Consider the following 20,050-nt stretch of genomic DNA (forward strand, 5'->3'; position numbering starts at 1 on the left):
TCTTCAAGAAAAGCTCTATTCTCCTATGTTTTAAAAATCATTCACATTTAGGTCTATAAAACTGCCTGAAGCAAAAAAAGTATATTAAATATGAACATAACCAATAATTTCTAGTTTTTACCCCATGATATTCTGTTGAACTAAAATTACACTTTAAAACAGGAGTTTCCTCATGTATAAAATGCCTTTTGGCATTGCAAACAATTATGCCTAAAGTCCATTGGACAGACCAACTAAAAACTGCTAAGAGTTTAGATGACAACCATCTTCACCTTTTTTTGCCCTCTAGTTTCTAAGTAATTTGGTTCTCAACTTACTTGTAGACTTTCAGTCTTTGAGAGTTTAAGTGTACTCTAATAAGAAAGCTAAGTAAATGAAGATCCCAAAAAAGTCAATTTTGAAGATAGAGTGAAACATCTCTTTTTCTATACCGAAATGCCAATAATTTTTTTTCATATTAGGAAAGAAATTACAATATTTATTTGAATCACACTGCCATACTGAAAGCAATCCTCTTATATTGTGGAATTCCAGAAGATAAGCTCAATCAAGTTTATATAATTCTATATGATGCTGTGGTAAGTGAACAGTGACTTTCCATTTACATTTAAGTATTTTTTTTGCCAATGTTAATGAAGAAAAAATAATGCATGACTTTTTTATTGCTATGATTTAAAACTATTGCATCTAACTCTGATATTCAGTACCTCAGTTACTGTAGTATTTTCACCTAGAATATTATCCAATTAGTGGGTGGAACTGTTCTATAAATTTCTTTGAGTAGTTCATAAACATCCTATTGGCTTAAGGAATTTATGTTATAAATGGAACATTCAGAATAAAAATATAATTGGTTATTTGAAATTTCTTTGCAATAGGGAAACAGGATAAATATGTGACCTGAATTGAACCTAGGTCATATGTACTGAATATCTACCTCCCTATTTTGGTTCTCAGGTAAAGCTGAACATTTTTGCAGAGGGAATAGGAAAATAAAGTGGTTAAAGTAACAATGGGGAATGAAGAAATTTTAAATTTTAAAAGACTTGAATAATGTAATTTAAAGATCAACAGCCAACCTTACCATCTCATTTCTACAAAGAACCAACAAATGATTTGATTTCTTCTTAATAATTTAGAGAGAGAAGTGGGGAAAAGAATGAAAATGTTAGCAACTATTTCTGACTTTTTCTCTTCTAACAGTGATAATAAACGTTATTTTTAGACTTGTGACACCTACTTTGACCCAACTTTCTGACTTTCTGTTGGACTTGTTTCCTGTTAGACTTTTTTGAAATTAATTATGTCAAATTAAAAAACCTTTACTGTGATTTCTGCTACTCTAGGTTAACCTCCTTTGGTCTTTAGAAGTACAAGCATCCCTGAAAATATTCTGTGCCTTGACCTAACTCCTCACTTGCCCACAGAGGGGCTGCTGCACAGTCAGAAGGGTGATGTGAGCTCCATGGGAATAGGCAAAGATGACTTTGATGACTGTACAGAAGTTGACAACCTGCCACAGCTAAAGATAGATGTGCCAGATTGAATGATCTGGTGTAACTAACCCTGGCTAAGGGGCCAGATATTGAGCCTTAGGCCTTTCCCCCCCCTCTTCCTGCTATCACATCCTTTGGCCAAAATGTCATAATCTTACTGGCTTCATCCTTCTGGATAACCTGTCTGAACCTTAGTTTCCTCTTTCTTAAAACGAGGGTAATAATATTTATAGTACCTACCCTATAGAGTTGTTGAGGATTGAAAGAGATCATATATAAAGCACTTTATAAATGTTAGCTATTATAGTTGTAAAATTGTAATGGTGAGTACATCATTCAGTGATCTATTTTTATTGCAAATGAAAATAATATTCATTCAAAAATTTATATATTTCTTTTGCAATACACTTCTTTTGGAGAACTTAATTTATGTTCAAGTTTGAACAGCTATATTTTAATAAGCATATTGATCTCTTAATTTGTCCATATCAGATTTTACAATAACTTTGGTGAATATTTATAAAATTTTAAGCATGGAATCAACCCTCTCCTTTCAGGATTGGGAATAGTTTTGCTGCCTTAAAAAATAAAGATTAACTTGGAAACTATTTCAGTGAGAGTCAACTATGAGGAAACAAATTTGTTCATCTTAATATTATTTTCTTTGGCCTAGACTGAAAAACTGACTAGGAGAGAAGTAGAAGCTAAATTTTGCAATCTTTCTTTGTCTTCTAACAGCGTAAGTACCTTCTTACAGCATATAGCACATTATTACAGCTTACTCTATAATCTATCATGCCATAAAATGTCACCATATTTTTTTTCTAGCAAAGTAAGAGCATTTCATACTACCTTTCAAATATAGCTTTTTTCCCATGTGTGTTAATGGGTACCATGGCAACTCACTGTATAAAGGGAGGGGGTGGAACTAACACCGTGATCCCAAAGAATGTCTCTTCATGGTTCTTTTTAATGTATTATTATAATCACCGTGTTCTTTCCTGGTCACTAATCACTTTCTTTTACAGCCCCTCTTTTGTTAGACAATGCTTTGGTACAGCACCCCCCCGGCTATGCCAAGATAGAGTACTAGTCATAGTCTTCTGAAATAAACTATATGGTACTAGAATAGTGGGCACAACTAAAAAAATTCACTTGGATTTTCCCAAGTTCTTTTCAGAACTAAAAGAGAGCTCTTGCTTTTCTGGCACATTGTTAGCTCCCAAAATCTTAATCTTGAACTGCCTTGGAAATTACAGAATAATTTTTGGGCTAGAAAAGAGCTTTGTCTCTAGTTGTCTCACTACTTGAACAAATGTAACTGTGACATAATGAAGTGCCTTCCAATAGTTCACCGAACAGCAGAGGACAAAAGCAAGGAGTCCTGACATTATTCTGACATAGTCATGAGAATGGATGATTGTGTAGTAAGCATCAAAAGTCCAGGTATAAGATGCTGTAAAACCGTGTTGGATACAACCCAGGACAAAAATTCCAAATAAATATCACATTTAGCTTTTCAGCTCCTGTTGACATTCAATCAACCTTTTAGCTAATCTCCCCAAAAGTTTTGGAGGGTTCATATAGCACTTTGTTACATAACTTTTATATTCCATATATTTCATAGCTTTATTAAAAAAGTATTAAAAGTATTAAAGAATATGTTTATGCCTGCAAATTAGAATCTGAAAGAAATTCTCCTAGACACTTGCAAAGACAAACTACATCATTTATCTTGCAATAGGAATTTAGCATAAAAGCTATTCCAGTTTTGAAAATGATGTTACTATTGTATAATGTAACCAATTGTACTATTTCCAGAAACAAAGGATTGGATAATACACATTCATCTTTGGGCAGAAATCAGTCCATTTACAAATAATAGAAAGTGTTCAAATGCAAGTTTAAAATATGGAGTCATAGTCTCTCATAGGATTTTAGAACTGGATAGAATCTTAGATGCATCCAACCCTTCATTTTACAAAGGAAGAAAAACTGAAATCATTTGGTGAAGGTCACACAGTCAAATGGTTTTAGGATTAGATTTAGGGCTTCTGAATCCCAGGCCAATGTTGGATTTAAGATAATGAATAGAATTTGAGTTCTTCTTTTACATGTTGAATAGAAAAATATTTGTCAATCAAAGATTTTTGTTAATTAATAATTTTATTTTTAACACAAGTACCTGAATAAATATTGGGACTAATAACCTTTTCTTTGTTAATAAAAGTATTTAATATTATTGTTTTTTAAAAGCTTTAGATCAGTTATTATTCTCCACTTTAGCAAGTATTATTTTACCTTTGAAAATAAACCAATTTCTGTATAAAAATGTCAAAATGATTACACAGATACATCTATGCAGATTATTGAGTTAAAACTAATTTTAATACCCAATTTAATTCCATTTTCTTACATGATATTATGGCCAGTTATTCAGAAGAAATCAGTAATCTTTATATGAAGGTGAAGAATTTTGTACTGTCTTTTATTTTGTCAATTCCTTCTTCATTCTTATTAAAGGGCTCAAATCCTAAAAGAGGAAAACCAGTGTATGGGAATGATTAAAAGTTTACAGCCGATATATAAGGCTTCTATCATAGAAGATTCTTAGGCTATCCTAGATCAGTTACTAGGAGTATCATAACAGTTACTCAGAAATTACCTAGTTCTTCACCCACTGGAGGAAGGCAGTGGAGTTTAAAGAACAGAATAGGGGGTTGGAGGGAGGGAGATGGGAAAGTGGGTAGGACAAGACATAGTCACATTATGGAAACTATAATCCTTCCTTGTTGGTCTGAATAGACTACATAGACCAGACAGGGGAGGCACCTGTGTTTTGCTCCTCTCTGTAGAGTTTTGTAACTCTCAGTAAAGTAGCATCTTGAATAGACACTATGTCTAAGACTGTCTGACTTTTCACAAATTCCTTCCCACCTAAGGTATAAAAATAGAGCCTAGATGTCTCATCCTGCATACAAGATTCTGTACTTAATGGCTCTTCCAATTCTGTTGATTGAAAGTTCAATTCAAACTATTTGCTTTTCAGCTGTGTCGACTCTACAGATTTATTGAGCAGAAGGGAGATTTACAAGACTTAGCTACAACAATAAATTCAATTATAAAACAGAAAACAGGTGTTGCCCAGTTGTTGAAACATGGCATGAAAGATCTGGAGGAGGTTGTTGGACTCTTGAAGAAACTTGGCATAAAGGTTTGGAGACCATCTGACCCATCTGATTAGAAGTAATAATAATAATAACCCCAAAACAGTGACTTTTACCTTGATTTACTTCTGATATGTCATTGTTTTCCCTGGAATTTTTTTGACCTAATTTTTATTTTCTGATGTATAGTAGTACCTTTAATTTAAAATAAGATTTATAGCTGGGGGACATTATAGATGAAGTACTGCAAAAATAAAAATTCAAAATCTAGGTTCAAATTATTTCTCAGACAAATACTAGTCAGGTCACTTCAGGGTGGCTGCTTAAGTTCTCTAAACTTTTGTTTCCCCACTCTGTAAAATGGGAAGAATAGCTGAAGCAATTGCCTCATTGGGTGAGGCTCAAATGAGATGATGTGAATAAAAGTACTTTGAAATTTTAAAGCACTATATCGATATCAGTTGTAAATTCAAACATTGTGCAACTACAGTCAGGGGACTTGAGGATTATTGATCTTAGGATGTTGGCGATCTGGCAGCGTGGAGTCAGACAGGCATGATGTCCAATCTTACTGCCTGTTGTAGGTTTTGCATTGTGTTCTATATTTTTGGACTCTGCCAGATGCATTTGTGATTTATGGCTTTGCAGGTCTCGGTCAATTTGGGCCTCGTCTATAAAGTACAGCAACACAATGGGGTTATCTTCCAATTTGTTGCATTCATCAAACGAAGGCAAAAAATTGTGCCTGAAATCCTTGCAGCTGGTGGCAGGTATGACCATTTGGTAAGTATTCACCTTTAAACATTACTTTTTCTTGAACTTCTGGTGTCCTGTATATGCATCTTAAAAAGAAGACACTCAGTTCATGATCTCTTGAATAGTTGATTGCATCTCATCAGCAGTACTATGCTATTGTTTTCTTAGATTCCCCAATTTAGAGGACCTCAAGCCCTGGGACCAGTTCCTTCTGCTATAGGAGTAAGCATAGCCATAGATAAAATATCAGCAGCTGTTATCAACATGGAAGAACCAGTAAGTTTATCTTTACCTTCCTAAAGGACTGACTTCATTTCAAAAAGTATTGTTTTACTGTTTTGCAATAATTCACAAAGAACTATAGATAAAGTAACAGCAGCCTAAACAAAATTAGGATTTGACTTTAATACCAGACCTCACAATAACTTTTGACATCCACATTGTATAATCTCTTCTCTAATTTGGTAGCACTGTTACACAAATGCAAATGTGAACCACAGAGCTTTAAATTGTTCATTTGCTTGAAATGTAAGGGAAAAGATAGGCTTCCCACAGGAAAAGATCACCCTTTTCATATTAAAGCGTCATTTAGTATCCAACCAACCCTATTTTAAAAGAAATAATTCTGCAAATTATCATGCATTTGAAGTCCCAAATGGGAAATTTTAGTTAAGGAATTGGTATTCAAATTAATATGACCTACTCCCCTACAACTTAGTTCCCAAATGTACAGCCTAAGATTCTGATTCCTCAAAGCATAAAACCTCTCTGTTTCTGACCTAGGTTACAATAAGCTCTTGTGACTTACTAGTTGTAAGTGTTGGTCAGATGTCCATGTCAAGAGCCATCAATATCATCCAGAAACTGTGGACAGCTGGAATTGCAGCAGAAATTATGTACGACTGGTCCCAGGTAAAGAGGAAAGGATATTTCATGTCAAAGATTCTGAAAAATAGTTTACTTAATGACAAATCTTATTGTTCCCTTATAGAACTGTTTACCTGTTTTCCTAAAACCTCTGCTTTTTCATTTGATATGGTAAAAAAAAAATGAGATTTTTGGTTACTTCTATTACATTGACAGATTTTGGAAACCTTATCATGAATTCTAGAGATTTTTCCTGATTATGTTCACTTAAAGCATCAGTAAAAATAAAGGTTACTCAGCTATACTACTAAGTATACATTCCCAAGAAATTAAAGACAGAAGGAAAGTACCCTTATGCCCAATCTATTTATAGTTGTACCTTTTATTATAGGAAAGGACAAGAAACAGTGTGGTTGCCCATCAGTTGTAGAGTGAATCTACAAATTGCATTATACCAATATAAAAGAATGAAAGAGATGGATTCAGAGAAATTATATAAAAACTAATGCAAAGTAAAGTTGGAGAACTGCTTTTATAAAATAACTAGTAATGTAAAGAAAATCATCTTTCAAGTTTTTAAGAACTGACCAGTTTTAGCAATTCATCTTGACTTCAGAAAACTAGTATTGAAGCATTCTTCCTACCTCTTATTTTCAGAAATGACCCATGTGTGAATTTACTTTCTCTAACTGTACTTATTTATTATAAGACAGGGCTTTATTTTGGGAAGGAAAGAATTGAAGAAAGTAAAGGTTAGTGACATTGCAAAAGAAAAGGGAAAAAATGTCAGGGAACATTTTAAAACTAAGAGGAAAGCAGAAATTCAAAAGGGATCCCAGACAAGTAGGGCAGTGTTGATAGTACAAATAAATTTCCTATAACTTTTTTAAAACATGCTATTAGTAATAGAGATTTAGGTTTTTTTCAATTTTTAAGAAAATAAAGAAGGCAAAAGAGTTATTTTCCTGATCAATGAACTTCTCCTTGGTGAATATTTTATACTCTGAGAAGCAACAAGCTTAGTAATTCATTTCAGAATGAGAGAAATAAGTATGTCCAATATTTTCTGCTTAATTGGTCAAAGATTTCGAGTGTTTGTTTTTTGTTCCTTTTTACTATTCATTTTTCAGTCTCAAGAGGAATTGCAGGAGTATTGCAGACATCATGAAATCACTTATGTCGCTCTTGTTTCTGACAAGGAGGGAAATCATGTAAAGGTAAATATGTGGAGTTGTGATCAGATTTCTTAACCTAATGCATGACTGGAATACACATCTTTTCTAGCAGGAGAGGTACTTTGATTGATATTGTTTGGAATCCATTACTCTACCTGTCCCTTTCTTGCTCTGAATCCTTTTACATACTTTTACCTGTAATGATCACATTTTTGGGCATTTGTTTATCCCTTCATTCTTTTCCAACAAAAGATCTAGCAAGTTCTACTGACCTGGTTGGCTACTCCAATATTGGATTTACTTAATTGGATTTACTTAAATATTTACTTAAATATGCCTTAACATCTATTGAGTTCCATGATCAATTATTTCTTTTTTTTCCCTGATTTTTTAAAGGACTAAAAATTAACATTAATTCAATACATATATATATATATATATATATGGACACATATAAATAAGTACTAACAAAGCAAATCAAGGGGAAGGCAGAAGGAATTTGCAGCTGGGAAAGAAGAGAAGCTTTGTGTGTGAAGTGGGGCTTGAGCCGTGCTTTGAAGGGAATAAGGAATTCTAAGAAGCAAAGGGTAAGGAAGAAGGATAATGTAGCAAGGGAGATATTCAGTGTAAAGGCTAACATACCTCACTTCCCTGCTCTCTTTAATCTAACTGAGCCTTCTGGAAGCACAGACAAGCTGTGAAAGCAAGTCTGACACTGAGATATGGATAATTTCCTGAATCACAGAAACTGGAAAACTAGAGTCTACCACATGGCCGAAGCTTAAGTATGTCTGCCTAGAATTATAGTGTAGCTACAGCTTCACACCATACAGATTTGACCTTTATCAAGTACCAGTATGGAAAGAACATTATATTCTAGAGGTCATTCCTGAAAAAACCATCTGATTAACCCCCTCTTTAACATTGCACTTAGACCATTTGTTCTACTAGAGGGAAGAATAACATCATCTTTCTATCTGAAAGGAGCTACGTTGTTGATCAATCTTGCCTACTTCTCTAATATACAAAGTTCATTTTGAATTTACTTATAAGAAGCTGATGATTCTTGTTATTTTCATCAACCTCCCAATTATGCTATTTTATTCTCTCATTACAGTCATCATTGAAAATGTTAATATGGGGTCAAATATAGGCTTTTTTTTAGTTTTTTAGTTTGTTTTTTTTGCAAGGCAGTGGGGTTAAGTGGCTTGCCCAAGGCCACACAGCTAGGTAATTATTAAGTATCTGAAGCCGGATTTAAACTCAGGTACTACTGAAGCCCACCTAGCTGCTCCTAAGTACTGACTCTTGCAAACTCCTGTTTAAGTTTCTCCAGAGTGACATAATTGCTTAGTGGAAGATGAAAGAAAGGGGAAGGGAAGTAATCAACATTTATTAAGATCTACTAAGTGCCAGTACTGGGCTAAGTGCTTTACAGATTTTCCCAGTTATTTATTTCCTTCACTTTATTGGGACACATTTTATATTGTCCATGAGACAAAGCCATTCTAGTATTGGCTGTTGCTTAGTAGTTCTACAACTCATATTGATTTCTCCTTTTTAGTTTCAGAAATTTGCAGCTTACTGTTTTCTAATGCTTCAGGTAACTATTAAATTACAGACTCATTTCTTCTTATAAGGTGAAATCCTTTGAGAAGGAAAGGCAGACAGAAAAACGTGTGCTGGAGTCTGACCTTGTGGACCATGTGGCACAGAAACTGAGGACCAAAGTCTGGGATGAAAAGAATATCAGGTAATTTAACAAATAGATGTTAGTACATGCGAATGCTTGTTTTTAAATTGGGCTACAGGTGAACCTTCTTTTAGAATGCTGCTTAATCAAAGTGGCTTTTAATGGATATATTCTATTCCCTTTGAAAAGATCTGAAAGTAATTTGATGAGGTAATTTCCATTATTTTAGGTTATGCCTTCCTCTTGATCTTTAGTCACATATATCAGCCTCCCAAAGTCTAAGAACAAAGTCAACTGTCAATATTTTTCTGTAATCATCTTGTTTAAAAGAAATCTAATGGGAAAATCTCTAAAATTATTTTAACATGCATGAGATTTAAAATTTTTTCCACCCTGTTCTGCCATTTCTATCGTTGTAGCTTCTCCCATTTATTCTTTCCTTTTTTATCTAGTTCTTTCTCAAAGAAAAAGTTTCCAACTGTATTTATCACTAAATTTTTGTGTCAGTGTAATATTACTGAAGTGACTTGATAGCAGACAACTAAAAGCCAAGGATCTAGCATTAAACAAGAAATAATGATTTTATGAAGTGATGCCAGATGAGATTTAGTTGTACCAGAGGGTTTAAAATCTTGACATAAAGGACTTGCTTTATTAATCAAAAGAAGATGAATACTCCCCTTTTTTCCTAAGATATGAGGTTATTATGCATTTTGACTTTTTTTTTTGGTTTTTGCAAGGCTATGGGGTTAAGTGACTTGCCCAAGGTCACACAGCTAGGTAATTATTTAATGTCTGAGATCAGATTTGAACTCAATTCCTCCTGATTCCAGAGCTGGTGTTCTATCCACTGCATCATCTAACCGCCACTATTATGCATTTTGAAGTCTGTAAACTTAATTCATTTGCTTTTGGAAGAACATCATTCACACCTCTAAGAAGACTGACTTTAATTTATCAAATTTGTCTTCTATAGGTGGCCTCCAAGGAATGAGATGTGTTATACTGTCACTAATACTTCTTAGTATTGTGAAGCAGAAAGAATTTTTATTAAAGTTCATTGGAATTAGCATCTTGTGTCAAGCCAGGACATTTTAAATCCAGCTAAACATATTGAAGTGTTTTCTCTAAATATCTGTTCACTTGAAATGACATCCTGTGTATTTTGAGTTCCACAATTTTCCCCCTAATCTTACTTCCCTCCCCCCACCCCCCCACAGAAGGCAATGTCAGTCTTTACATTGTTTCCATGCTATACATTGATCCAAATTGAATGTGATGAGAGAGAAATCATATCCTTAAGGAAGAAACATAAAGTATAAAGAGATAGCAAGATCAGACAATAAGATATCAGTTGTTTTTTTTTCAAATTAAAGGTAATAGTCCTTGGTCTTTGTTCAAACTCCACAGTTAGTTCTCTGGATGCAAAAGGTATTCTCCATTGCAGAGAGCCCCAAATTGTTCTTGATTGTTGCACTGATGGAATGAGCGTGTCCATCAAGGTTGATCATCTCCCCATGTTGCTGTTAGGGTGTACAGTGTTTTTCTGGTTCTGTTCATCTCACTCAGCATCAGTTCATGCAAATCCCTCCAGGCTTCCCTGAATTCCCATCCCTCCTGGTTTCTAATAGAACAATAGTATTCCATGGCATACATACATATACCACAGTTTGCTAAGCCATTCCCCAATTGAAGGACATTTACTTGACTTCCAATTCTTTGCCACCACAACCAGGGCTGCTATGAATATTTTTGTACAAGTGATGTTTTTACCCTTTTTCATCATCTCTTCAGGGTATAGACCCAGTAATGGTATTGCTGGATCAAAGGGTATGCACATTTTTTTTCCCCTTTGGGTGTAGTTCCAAATTTCTCTCCAGAAAGGTTGGATGAGTTCACAGCTCCACCAACAATATAATAGTGTCCCATATTTCCCACAACCCTTCCAACAGTGATCATTATCCTTTCTGGCCATGTTGGCCAGTCTGAGAGGTGTGAGGTGGCACCTCAGAGAGGCTTTAATTTGCATTTCTTTAATAAGTAATGATTTAGAGCAATTTTTCATATGACTATGGATTGCTTTGATTTTGCATATCCTTTGATCATTTGTCAATTGGGGAATGTTTTTTTTTTAAATTTGACTCAGTTCTCTGTATATTTTAGAAATGAGTCCTTTATCAGAAACACTAGTTGTAAAGATTGTTTCCCAGTTTACAGCATTTCTTTTGATCTTGGTTACAGTGGTTTTTGTCTGTGTAAAAGATGTAATTGAAATCATCTAGTTTGTTTTTAGTGATGTTTTCCATCTCTTCCTTAGTCATAAACTGCTTCCCTAGGAAAAGCATTTCTGTAGTAGAAAAATTGATTGTAGCTTACATTGATATAAGTTGCTTTTGCCTTATTGACTACTTTTCTAATTATGTTGTTTGCTTGTTTTTAGAGAAGCTTCTGATAATCTTGCAGGGCAAAATCTGAAGGGGTCGTTTTCTAATGCTTCAGGTATAACTACTAATTATAGACTGAACGAAATAATTGTGGTTTCTGTTTTGATATTTTATGTTTGCTTTGCAGTGCTTATTTTATGATTTTTGGCTAACTCCTTAATATCAATATATATATATATATATATATATATATATATATATATATATATATATATATATATATATATAGTAGAATTGACTTCTCCAAAAGATTGTTCCATAAAATGGAGTTTACTTGGCTAGTTTTACTGTCCTTTGAAACCTATAGCCCAGAAAGAGTGTTCTTTAGCAGATAGACTATTTTTGACTGAATGTCATACACTTGAGTACTTATCCTGACTGTTCTCCAATTACGTACTTGAGGGCAGAATCTAAGCTCTTGGTGCTTCAGTTTGACCCACAGTGCACATAGAGACAATCTTCCTCATGTCACAGATAAGTAATAAATCTGTAATTTCCTGAATGAAGGAAAAATATGAATGTAATTTTCTGTAAAATCGAAAGAAAATATTTTAGCTAAATACCATCAACTTTCTCCATTTTAAGGTTAAAGAGAAGCTATTTGAGTTTCTGAGCTTCTGCAGGACTCTATACCATTTAAATCAAATTTTATCAGCTTTGACTCTGTCCCAGGATCAGTTACAATAGATGAACTGAGAGTTTATTAGGTTTTAGAAGATTTCATCTCAACATTGTCTTTAAATTTGTACTATATGCAAATATAGTCTTTGGTCAACATTCTTTTTATTTGTATTTCAGCTTCTTGCTTTAAAAATGGCGAATTTTGCGGAAGTGGAAAAAACTATTTTGAAATTGTCTTTTGATTTAGGTTTATTTGAAATACATGGAGCAACAATTGTTCCTAATGTGAGTGTTATAGCTCCAGAGAAGCTATCAGCCAGCACCAGGCGGCGGTATGAAACTCAGGTATGTGCTAAGCTTTTTTTTACCTTTCCAATCTTTATCTCTGGGAGAATGTAAGTAATAAGAGGAAATAAATGTGGAAAATTTTCTAAAAGCATAGCATTTTTTCTTCCTACCTCCAAAGCTTAGGATGCTTCTGAAACTTATCAAATTAAGAAAAACTCAGCTTTGTAACCACAGATAAATCACAATCTCTCTGCTCTTCAGCATCTTCATCTATAAATAGGAATAATATTTGCAATATTTACCAGACAGGGTTGTTAAAAGGAAAGAACTTTATGAATATTTTAAGCACTATGTTAGTAACCCAGCAAGTAAACGAGCAAAGGCAACAATTCCTTATGCATTCTTGGCTTCTATTTAAAGGATCTAAATACAAATGTTTTAACTTGACTCAATGAAAAGTAGATTTTTAAATTGGACCTTGTAAGATTTGAATAGGTGAAGAGAGCATTTCAGATCAAAAGTATGTGCAAGAAGCAGGAATGAGCATGGACATTAGCTTGATTAGAGACAGAAGGAATTAGGTTTAAATAATGGCTCAGATTTATATAGAACTTAGAAGGTTTACAAAATTCTTTCCTCTCAATGACCCTGTGAAGTAGGTCTCCATTTTACAGATGAGAAAGTCTGTCATAGTTATTAAGTTCAGAATTTCAAATTTGAATCCAGCCCTCTCCTGACCGCAAGTGGAATGGTTTTTCCACTATTGTATTCTGCCTCACATATGAATTAACAGAGTTCAGGTATGGCAATTTTTGTAAACATTTCTGTTTGCTTAATTATCAAGTAATAATCAACTTATCAAGTCCTCTTGCTTACATTCATCTCTAATATTCCTTTGCTGACTGCTGTTGCTTTCTTCCTATTATTACAGTTAGCTTAATACTAAAATCATCTCAAGCACTATTTTCCTGGAAGCCAGTATTCATGTTTTGTCTTCTCAGTTAACCACTGATCTGGGTTCCATTAGCTGCCATCGCCTGATTGGATCTTGGTTGGATTTAAGAGCTAAGTAGCTAAATAGATGATCAAGTGACCTTGAGACTCTAATCTCAATTCTAAGACAGAGAGGAACACTTGTAATTATGGCTTCAAGTGAGTATTAGTGCAGATGGCCAGAGGAGAACAAGATTCTTTTCTGGTTAAAGACCAGAGCATAGGTGAGAAGAGCAGTGACCACACCTTTCCTTAGATCATATCATCTTGACAGCACTGAAAATATGTAGACCACAGAGCTAGCTCTGGAGCAGCAAGAAGTCTTGAAGCTTGGGACAGTGCCCCCTTACCCTGGGAGAAGAGGTCAATTTTAATATAAAGTTAAAAGTGAAAAAATTGGCTGGGAAAAATGAGCATACGACAAAAAAAGAACCTAATCATAATAAGTTACTCTGGTGACAGGGAAAATCAGGACACAAATTCAGAAAACAATCATATCAAAGCAGCTAAATACAAAACCTCAAAGAAAACTGAATTTGTTACATGCCCAAGAAGAATTTATAGAAGCTAATGACTTCATGGAAACATTAAGAAATAATAAATAAAATTTAAAAAATGAAAAAATAAAAGAAAATGTAAAATATTTCTTTTTTTAAATTAGAGACTTTAATTTTTTTACTTTTATTTTATTTTTCTAAGTATACATTATTAAAGTTTTCCAACATTTTATCCACTTGCATACTTATGTTAAACAATTTTTTTAATTTTTCCTTCCCCAACACTCTCCCCTCAGTGATGAACTGTCTAGTGAACATTGTATATTTGTGCTTAATATGTTTTAAGAACTATTAGACAGCTTGAAAGCTATGATCATAAAAAGAGTCTAGACATCATATTTCTTTTTTTTAATATAGTATTTTATTTATTTATTACATGTAAAGGCTATTTTATTTTTGCAAGGCAATGGGTTTAAGTGGCTTGCCCAAGGTCACACAGCTAGGTAATTATTAAGTGTCTGAAACCGGATTTAAACTCAGGTACTCCTGACTCCAGGGCCGGTGCTCTATCCACTGCGCCACCTAGCCACCCCCTAAAGACAATTTTTAACATTCATTTTTTTTAAAATTTTGAGTTTCTTATTTTCTTCCTCCTTAATCTCTCTTTCCCTCCCCCTCCCCAAGCAATTTGATATAAGCAATCATGTAGAACATATTTTCATCTTAATCATGTAGTAAAAGAAGAAACAGACCAAAGGGGGCAAAAACATGAAAAAAATAAACTGAAAAATTATATAGTTCGATCTGCATTCGACTCTTATCAGTTCCTCTTCTGGATACGGAAGGCATTTTTTATTATGAGTCCTTTGAAATTGTCTTAGATCATTATATTGCTAAGAATAGCTAAGTCATTCACAGCTGATTATCAAATGATATTGCTGTCACTCTGTACAATGTTCCCCTGACTTCATTCCGCAAGGTTCACTAGACATATTTCATGAAATTCTTAAGGAAAACTGCTCTGATATCCTCAAACCAGAAGGCAAAAATAGAAATTGAAATCTGATGATTACCTCCTGAAAGAAATCCCAGATTGAAAATTTCCGGATTATTGTAACCAAAATCCAGAGCTCCCAGGTTAAAAAAGTCAGAAAGAAACAGTTCAAATATTATAAAGCCATAATCTGGAATACACAAGATTTAGCAGTTTCCATATTAAAGGATCAGAGGATTTGAAATATGTTATTTTGGAAGGCAAAGAAGCCAGGAAGACAACCAGGAATATCCAGCAAAACTAAGTAAAATTCTTCAGAGGAAAAAATGGATATTAATGAAATAGAGAACATTCAAGCACTCGTGATGAAAAGACCAGAGCTGGATCAAAGAACAAATTATATAAATAAGTAATTTCATTAAAGAGAATGAAAAACAAAGAGACAACATAGCAACATTTATAGGATGCAGCCATAAATAGTACTTAGGAGGAAAAATTTGTATTTCTAAACCCTTAAATCAATAAAATAAAGAGAAGATCAGAGAATTGGGCCTGCAACTAAAAAAAAACAGTAAAAGAACAGATTAAAAATCCCCAATTAAATCCTGAAAATCAAGAGCTTTAAATTGAAATTAAGAAAACCATTGAATTAATAAATAAAACTAAAGCTGTTTTTAAGGGGAAAAGTCAGTAAAACAAACCATTGATTAAAACAAAAGAAAATCAGATTACCAGTTTCAAAATGAAAAGGGTGAATTCATCTTCAATGAAATGAAATTAAAGCAATTGGGAGCTATTTTGCCCAACTGTGAATGACTTAGCTATTCTCAGTAATACAATAATATAAAACATCCCAAAGATATGTAGTATAAAATGCTAGCCACTTCCAGAGAAAGAACCAGTGGAATCTGAATGCATATTGAAGCATGCTTTTTTACTTTAATTATTCTGGGTTTTTTGGTCTGCATTTCCTTTTGCCAATGGGTAATATGGAAATGTTTTATATGACTACACAGGTATAATGTATATCAAATTGCTTGTCTTTTCCATGAGGGAGGAAGATAATTTGGAACTTAAAGTTTTTAAAAAAAAACTAATATTAAAACTTTTTCTGTACATGTAATTGAGAAAAAGTAAAATTTAAATGTCAAAAAAATTCATAAATTCCTGATTAAGAAACCTTACCATAATGTTTGGTTTGCAGCTAAACAAGAATATGTCTTGCTTCTGCATATTCTGAATTCAATAATTTCTTCTTGCAGGTGCAAACAAGACTCCAGACTGCTCTTGCCAACCTCCATCACAAAAGCAGTGAAATTGAAATTTTAGCTGTAAGTCCTTTCCTTTGATATTGTTGTAAAAGTAAAATTCTCAGAGCTTAGTCTCAGCTGAGTATAAAGATTTTGTAGTCTTTTTTTTTTGCAAGGCAATCGGATTAAGTGACTTGTCCAAGGTTGCTAGGTTCTTAAGTTTCTGAGGCTGGATTTGAATGCAGGTCTCCTGACTTCAGGGCTGACACTCTATCCACTAGGTTCCACCTAGCTGCCCCAAGATTTTGTAGGCCTACTTGATTTTCATTAAGTTCAACCTTATGCAAAATTAGAGCATGAAACTACATAGAAAATGGGAAGGCTAAGGGGAGGAAATATCAGAAGAAAAGGTTTTTTTCCTTTCCCCGATCCCAAAATGGAAAAAATTATATCACCCTCAGAAAATCTCCATTTTGCACTAGCCTTGGAGTCAGGAGTACCTGAGTTCAAATCCAGTCTCAGACACTTAATAATTACCTAGTTGTGTGGCCTTGGGCAAGCCACTTAACCCCATTGCCTTGCAAAAAAATTAAAAAAAAAAAGAAAATCCATTTTGTTTCTGAAATTTTCCAGGTGGGCCTTTAAAATTTAAATTTACATTTGTAGATGTGTTAGAATTGGTCCCCTTTTGGGTGGAAGGGTGTGAGGAGAGGGGAGAATATGACTTATTAATTTGGGACCCCAAAGCTAAAATCTCATGCACATACAGTTGACATTCATTTCATTTTCAAATATAATAGAATCCCACAGACTTGAACAGTGATTTTCAAGTTGGAGTCTTTGGTACAGTGTATAATACAAATAATCACAGTTAAACTGACCAAAATTGTTCCATCAAATTGTCTTATGCAAACATTTTTTCTTTTCACAGGTAGACCTGCCAAAAGAAACAATTTTGCAGTTTTTATCACTAGAGGTAAGCAAGGTAGACTTGGCCTTACCTAAGTATTAGCCTACAAAGAACCAAACTTTAAATTTCAAATTTTGAGAAATTTTTGCCATTAATGGACCAAATTAAAGTTAGTTTTTCTTAGTGATAATAATTTTTTAAGACTTGGTAATTTGTAGAGAATACTGGTAAACCTTCCTTTTATAGAAAAGATTTGTTCCTAAATTATATATTAGTGGAATCATTTCAAACATTTATCTTTTCTTCTAATAGGAAGGAGCAGAGTGCTAAGAGTCACTACTAATAGAAGATTAATGAGAATGTCAATTGTTTTAAAACATAAACAACCATAGCACCTGGGAACTGTGGTGCATGGCATCCTTCCCAGCAATGGCCTTAAGGACTCTTTTCTTTCTCCCCTTTCCGGCTTCCCACTCCCAACTGAGTTTACTCCAGGTGCTAGAATCACTAGTTTTAGTTATGATCAGTCACATTTATCTTCCCTCCCCCATTTTAATATGGGAATCTTATGTTTTCTTTTGGACATATCCCTGAATGGCCATTAGAGCCCCTTAATTACATATGGCCCCAGCTATAGCTAATGTAACAGAACAAATGACTACTCCATAATAATAGCTTTCTTTCACCTGCCCAAAAATACTTGATACCAGAGTTGTTACTTATCTATAGTTTGTCTTGGAAACTGACCATGTGTTTGCTTCTAGTGCCATCTTGCTGATCTTATATATTGGTAACTGGATTATTCATTTGCCATTAATGTATTATGAAAGTGACATCTATCACACATAGGCAAAAAGGAGAAAAGAATTTGCCTAAGATCACAATAGTACAGTGATAGCTGTATACATTCCCAAACTAGAAGTGAACTAGTTGGCACCAAAGGGCCCATAATGTTAATGAAGGTGTATAGCATTTTAATTCTAAAGTAAATGAATTCATCCAGGAGGTAAAGCAACCCTCTTATAGATTTTAATACTTACCTCTGCTTGATATCTGTAAATACTTTGGTCCTGGGAAAAGCATTAGGAAATCCCATTAATAGTACCTTATGAAGAGCCATATCCTTCGGGGGGGGGGGGGGGGGGGAATGTAAGTGTACCCTGCTAACTAAAAAAAATCTTATCTTTGTTTTCCCCTAGTGGGATGGTGATGAACAGGCCTTTAATACAACTGTGAAACAGTTACTGTCTCGCCTACCAAAGCAGAGATACCTCAAATTAGTTTGTGATGAAATTTACAACATCAAAATTGAAAAAAAGTAAGTTATTTGGTTAGCAACAGTTTTGCACATGTCAGAATTCAAGCTATTAAAACCATCCCATGGTGGTTTATTTACCCTGAATCTTCAGATCCCTCTCTAGCAGCACCTCATTTTCTTGTCAGGAAACTGAGGGCTAAGCCTACTGCTGAGTCTGGCAGCCCAGCAGCAGTGAAGCCTCCCTAGGGTCATCTATAAGATCTCACCCTCAGCCTTGGCCTAATTAGTAACAAAGTATAAAAGGGCAAGGATCAACCCATCCCCACTATTAATTTGTTCCCCCCAGGTGACCCATTTATAGAATTCCAGTGTTTAAATTAGGAGGAAATAGCTATTAGCTCTGTGCTTCATTTTCAGAAAATATGATGAATTGACCTTCGCTTTAAAGGCCCAATAGGGAAATTAATTACCTCCCTATCCTACCACTTCAAAGGCAAAAACGAAAGGGGGGGGTGGGGAATGGCGACATTTCACTTGTCAAGAAAATTTAGTTCTTTAAACAACATATAGAATTTTTTTAAGATTTTGAGTTTTACAATTTTTTCCCCCTAATCTTACTTCCCTCCCCCCACCCTCTGCAGAAGGCAATTTGCTAGTCTTTACATTGTTTCCATGGTCACATAGAATTTTTTAAAAGATGAACTTTCCATATTTTTCTTGGAACAATTCTTACAGATATATTTTCCCAAATAGAACTTAAAGGCTTTCCTTATTTCTTGTACCATTGTTTTTATCTAAGGCTGCTTCTAATTAAACTTTCTTTCTTCTGCAGAGTGTCGATGCTATTCCTATATAGTTACAGAGATGACTACTACAGAATCTTGTTTTAAGTATGAATTCATTGCACAGGACATGAATTGTACAAAGTAGTGTTCAAACCAAGAAGCTTATGCTGTAATATAAAATGCTGTACAATCATTATAACTTTGGATAAATCTTAATATTTTACAGTGTATATATTAAAAAGTTGCCCATCTTTTTTGGTTTTAATAAATGTTTTGTATAAATCTACTTTCTGTGTTTGCAGTGGGGATAGGGAAAGAAGGTATCTAAATATTCATCAAAGCACTTCCTTTATCCCTAGAGACTGGATGTGTAAAATTAACATTTAGGTATGCTACAGTATCTATCAATTCACTTATTCTCAGATTGAATACAACCATGTGAGGGGCTAACTTTATCCCCATTTTACAAATGAAGAAATTGCACCCTGACTTGTTTTAAGTATCCAAGTATGTTTAATACAGTATTCTTTCTTCTATATGCTTTAAGTTTAGGTTGTTGTTCAGTTGTTTCAGTCATACCTAATACTGCATATCCCCATTTGGTATTTTCCTGGCAAAGATACTGGAGTGGTTTCCCATTTCCTTCTCCAGGTCATTTTACCAATGAGAAAACTGAAGCAAACAGGGTTAAGTGACTTGCCTTGATTCACAGAGCTTCTATGTGTTTGGGGCCAGATTTGATCTCAGGAAGAGGAGTCTTCCTGACTACAGGCCCAGCACTCTACTGGGCCACCTAGCTTCCCTGACTTGGGATATGGTTTTTATACTTAACTAAAGTGGAATGAAGCATCCAAAG

General features: G+C 34.2%; 1 protein-coding gene across 3 annotated transcripts in view; it reads left to right on the top strand.

The window, feature by feature from the left end:
• EIF2AK4 (eukaryotic translation initiation factor 2 alpha kinase 4) overlaps window positions 1–19,479 on the top strand; it is a 106,752-nt gene extending 87,273 nt beyond the window's left edge. For all 3 annotated transcript variants that reach the window (XM_074235084.1, XM_074235085.1, XM_074235086.1), the window contains 14 exons: window positions 462–578; window positions 2,170–2,235; window positions 4,546–4,710; window positions 5,312–5,446; window positions 5,588–5,695; window positions 6,203–6,331; window positions 7,417–7,503; window positions 9,102–9,214; window positions 11,595–11,653; window positions 12,467–12,564; window positions 16,254–16,322; window positions 17,173–17,217; window positions 18,351–18,469; window positions 19,242–19,479. In XM_074235084.1, coding sequence (XP_074091185.1) covers window positions 462–578; window positions 2,170–2,235; window positions 4,546–4,710; window positions 5,312–5,446; window positions 5,588–5,695; window positions 6,203–6,331; window positions 7,417–7,503; window positions 9,102–9,214; window positions 11,595–11,653; window positions 12,467–12,564; window positions 16,254–16,322; window positions 17,173–17,217; window positions 18,351–18,469; window positions 19,242–19,299 — 1,368 coding nt within the window. In that variant the 3' untranslated portion in view covers window positions 19,300–19,479. The remainder of the gene's footprint in view (window positions 1–461; window positions 579–2,169; window positions 2,236–4,545; window positions 4,711–5,311; window positions 5,447–5,587; window positions 5,696–6,202; window positions 6,332–7,416; window positions 7,504–9,101; window positions 9,215–11,594; window positions 11,654–12,466; window positions 12,565–16,253; window positions 16,323–17,172; window positions 17,218–18,350; window positions 18,470–19,241) is intronic.
• The last annotated feature ends 571 nt before the right edge of the window (window positions 19,480–20,050 follow it).

The sequence above is a fragment of the Macrotis lagotis genome, chromosome 4, assembly GCF_037893015.1.
Source record: "Macrotis lagotis isolate mMagLag1 chromosome 4, bilby.v1.9.chrom.fasta, whole genome shotgun sequence".
Lineage (NCBI taxonomy): Eukaryota > Metazoa > Chordata > Mammalia > Peramelemorphia > Peramelidae > Macrotis > Macrotis lagotis.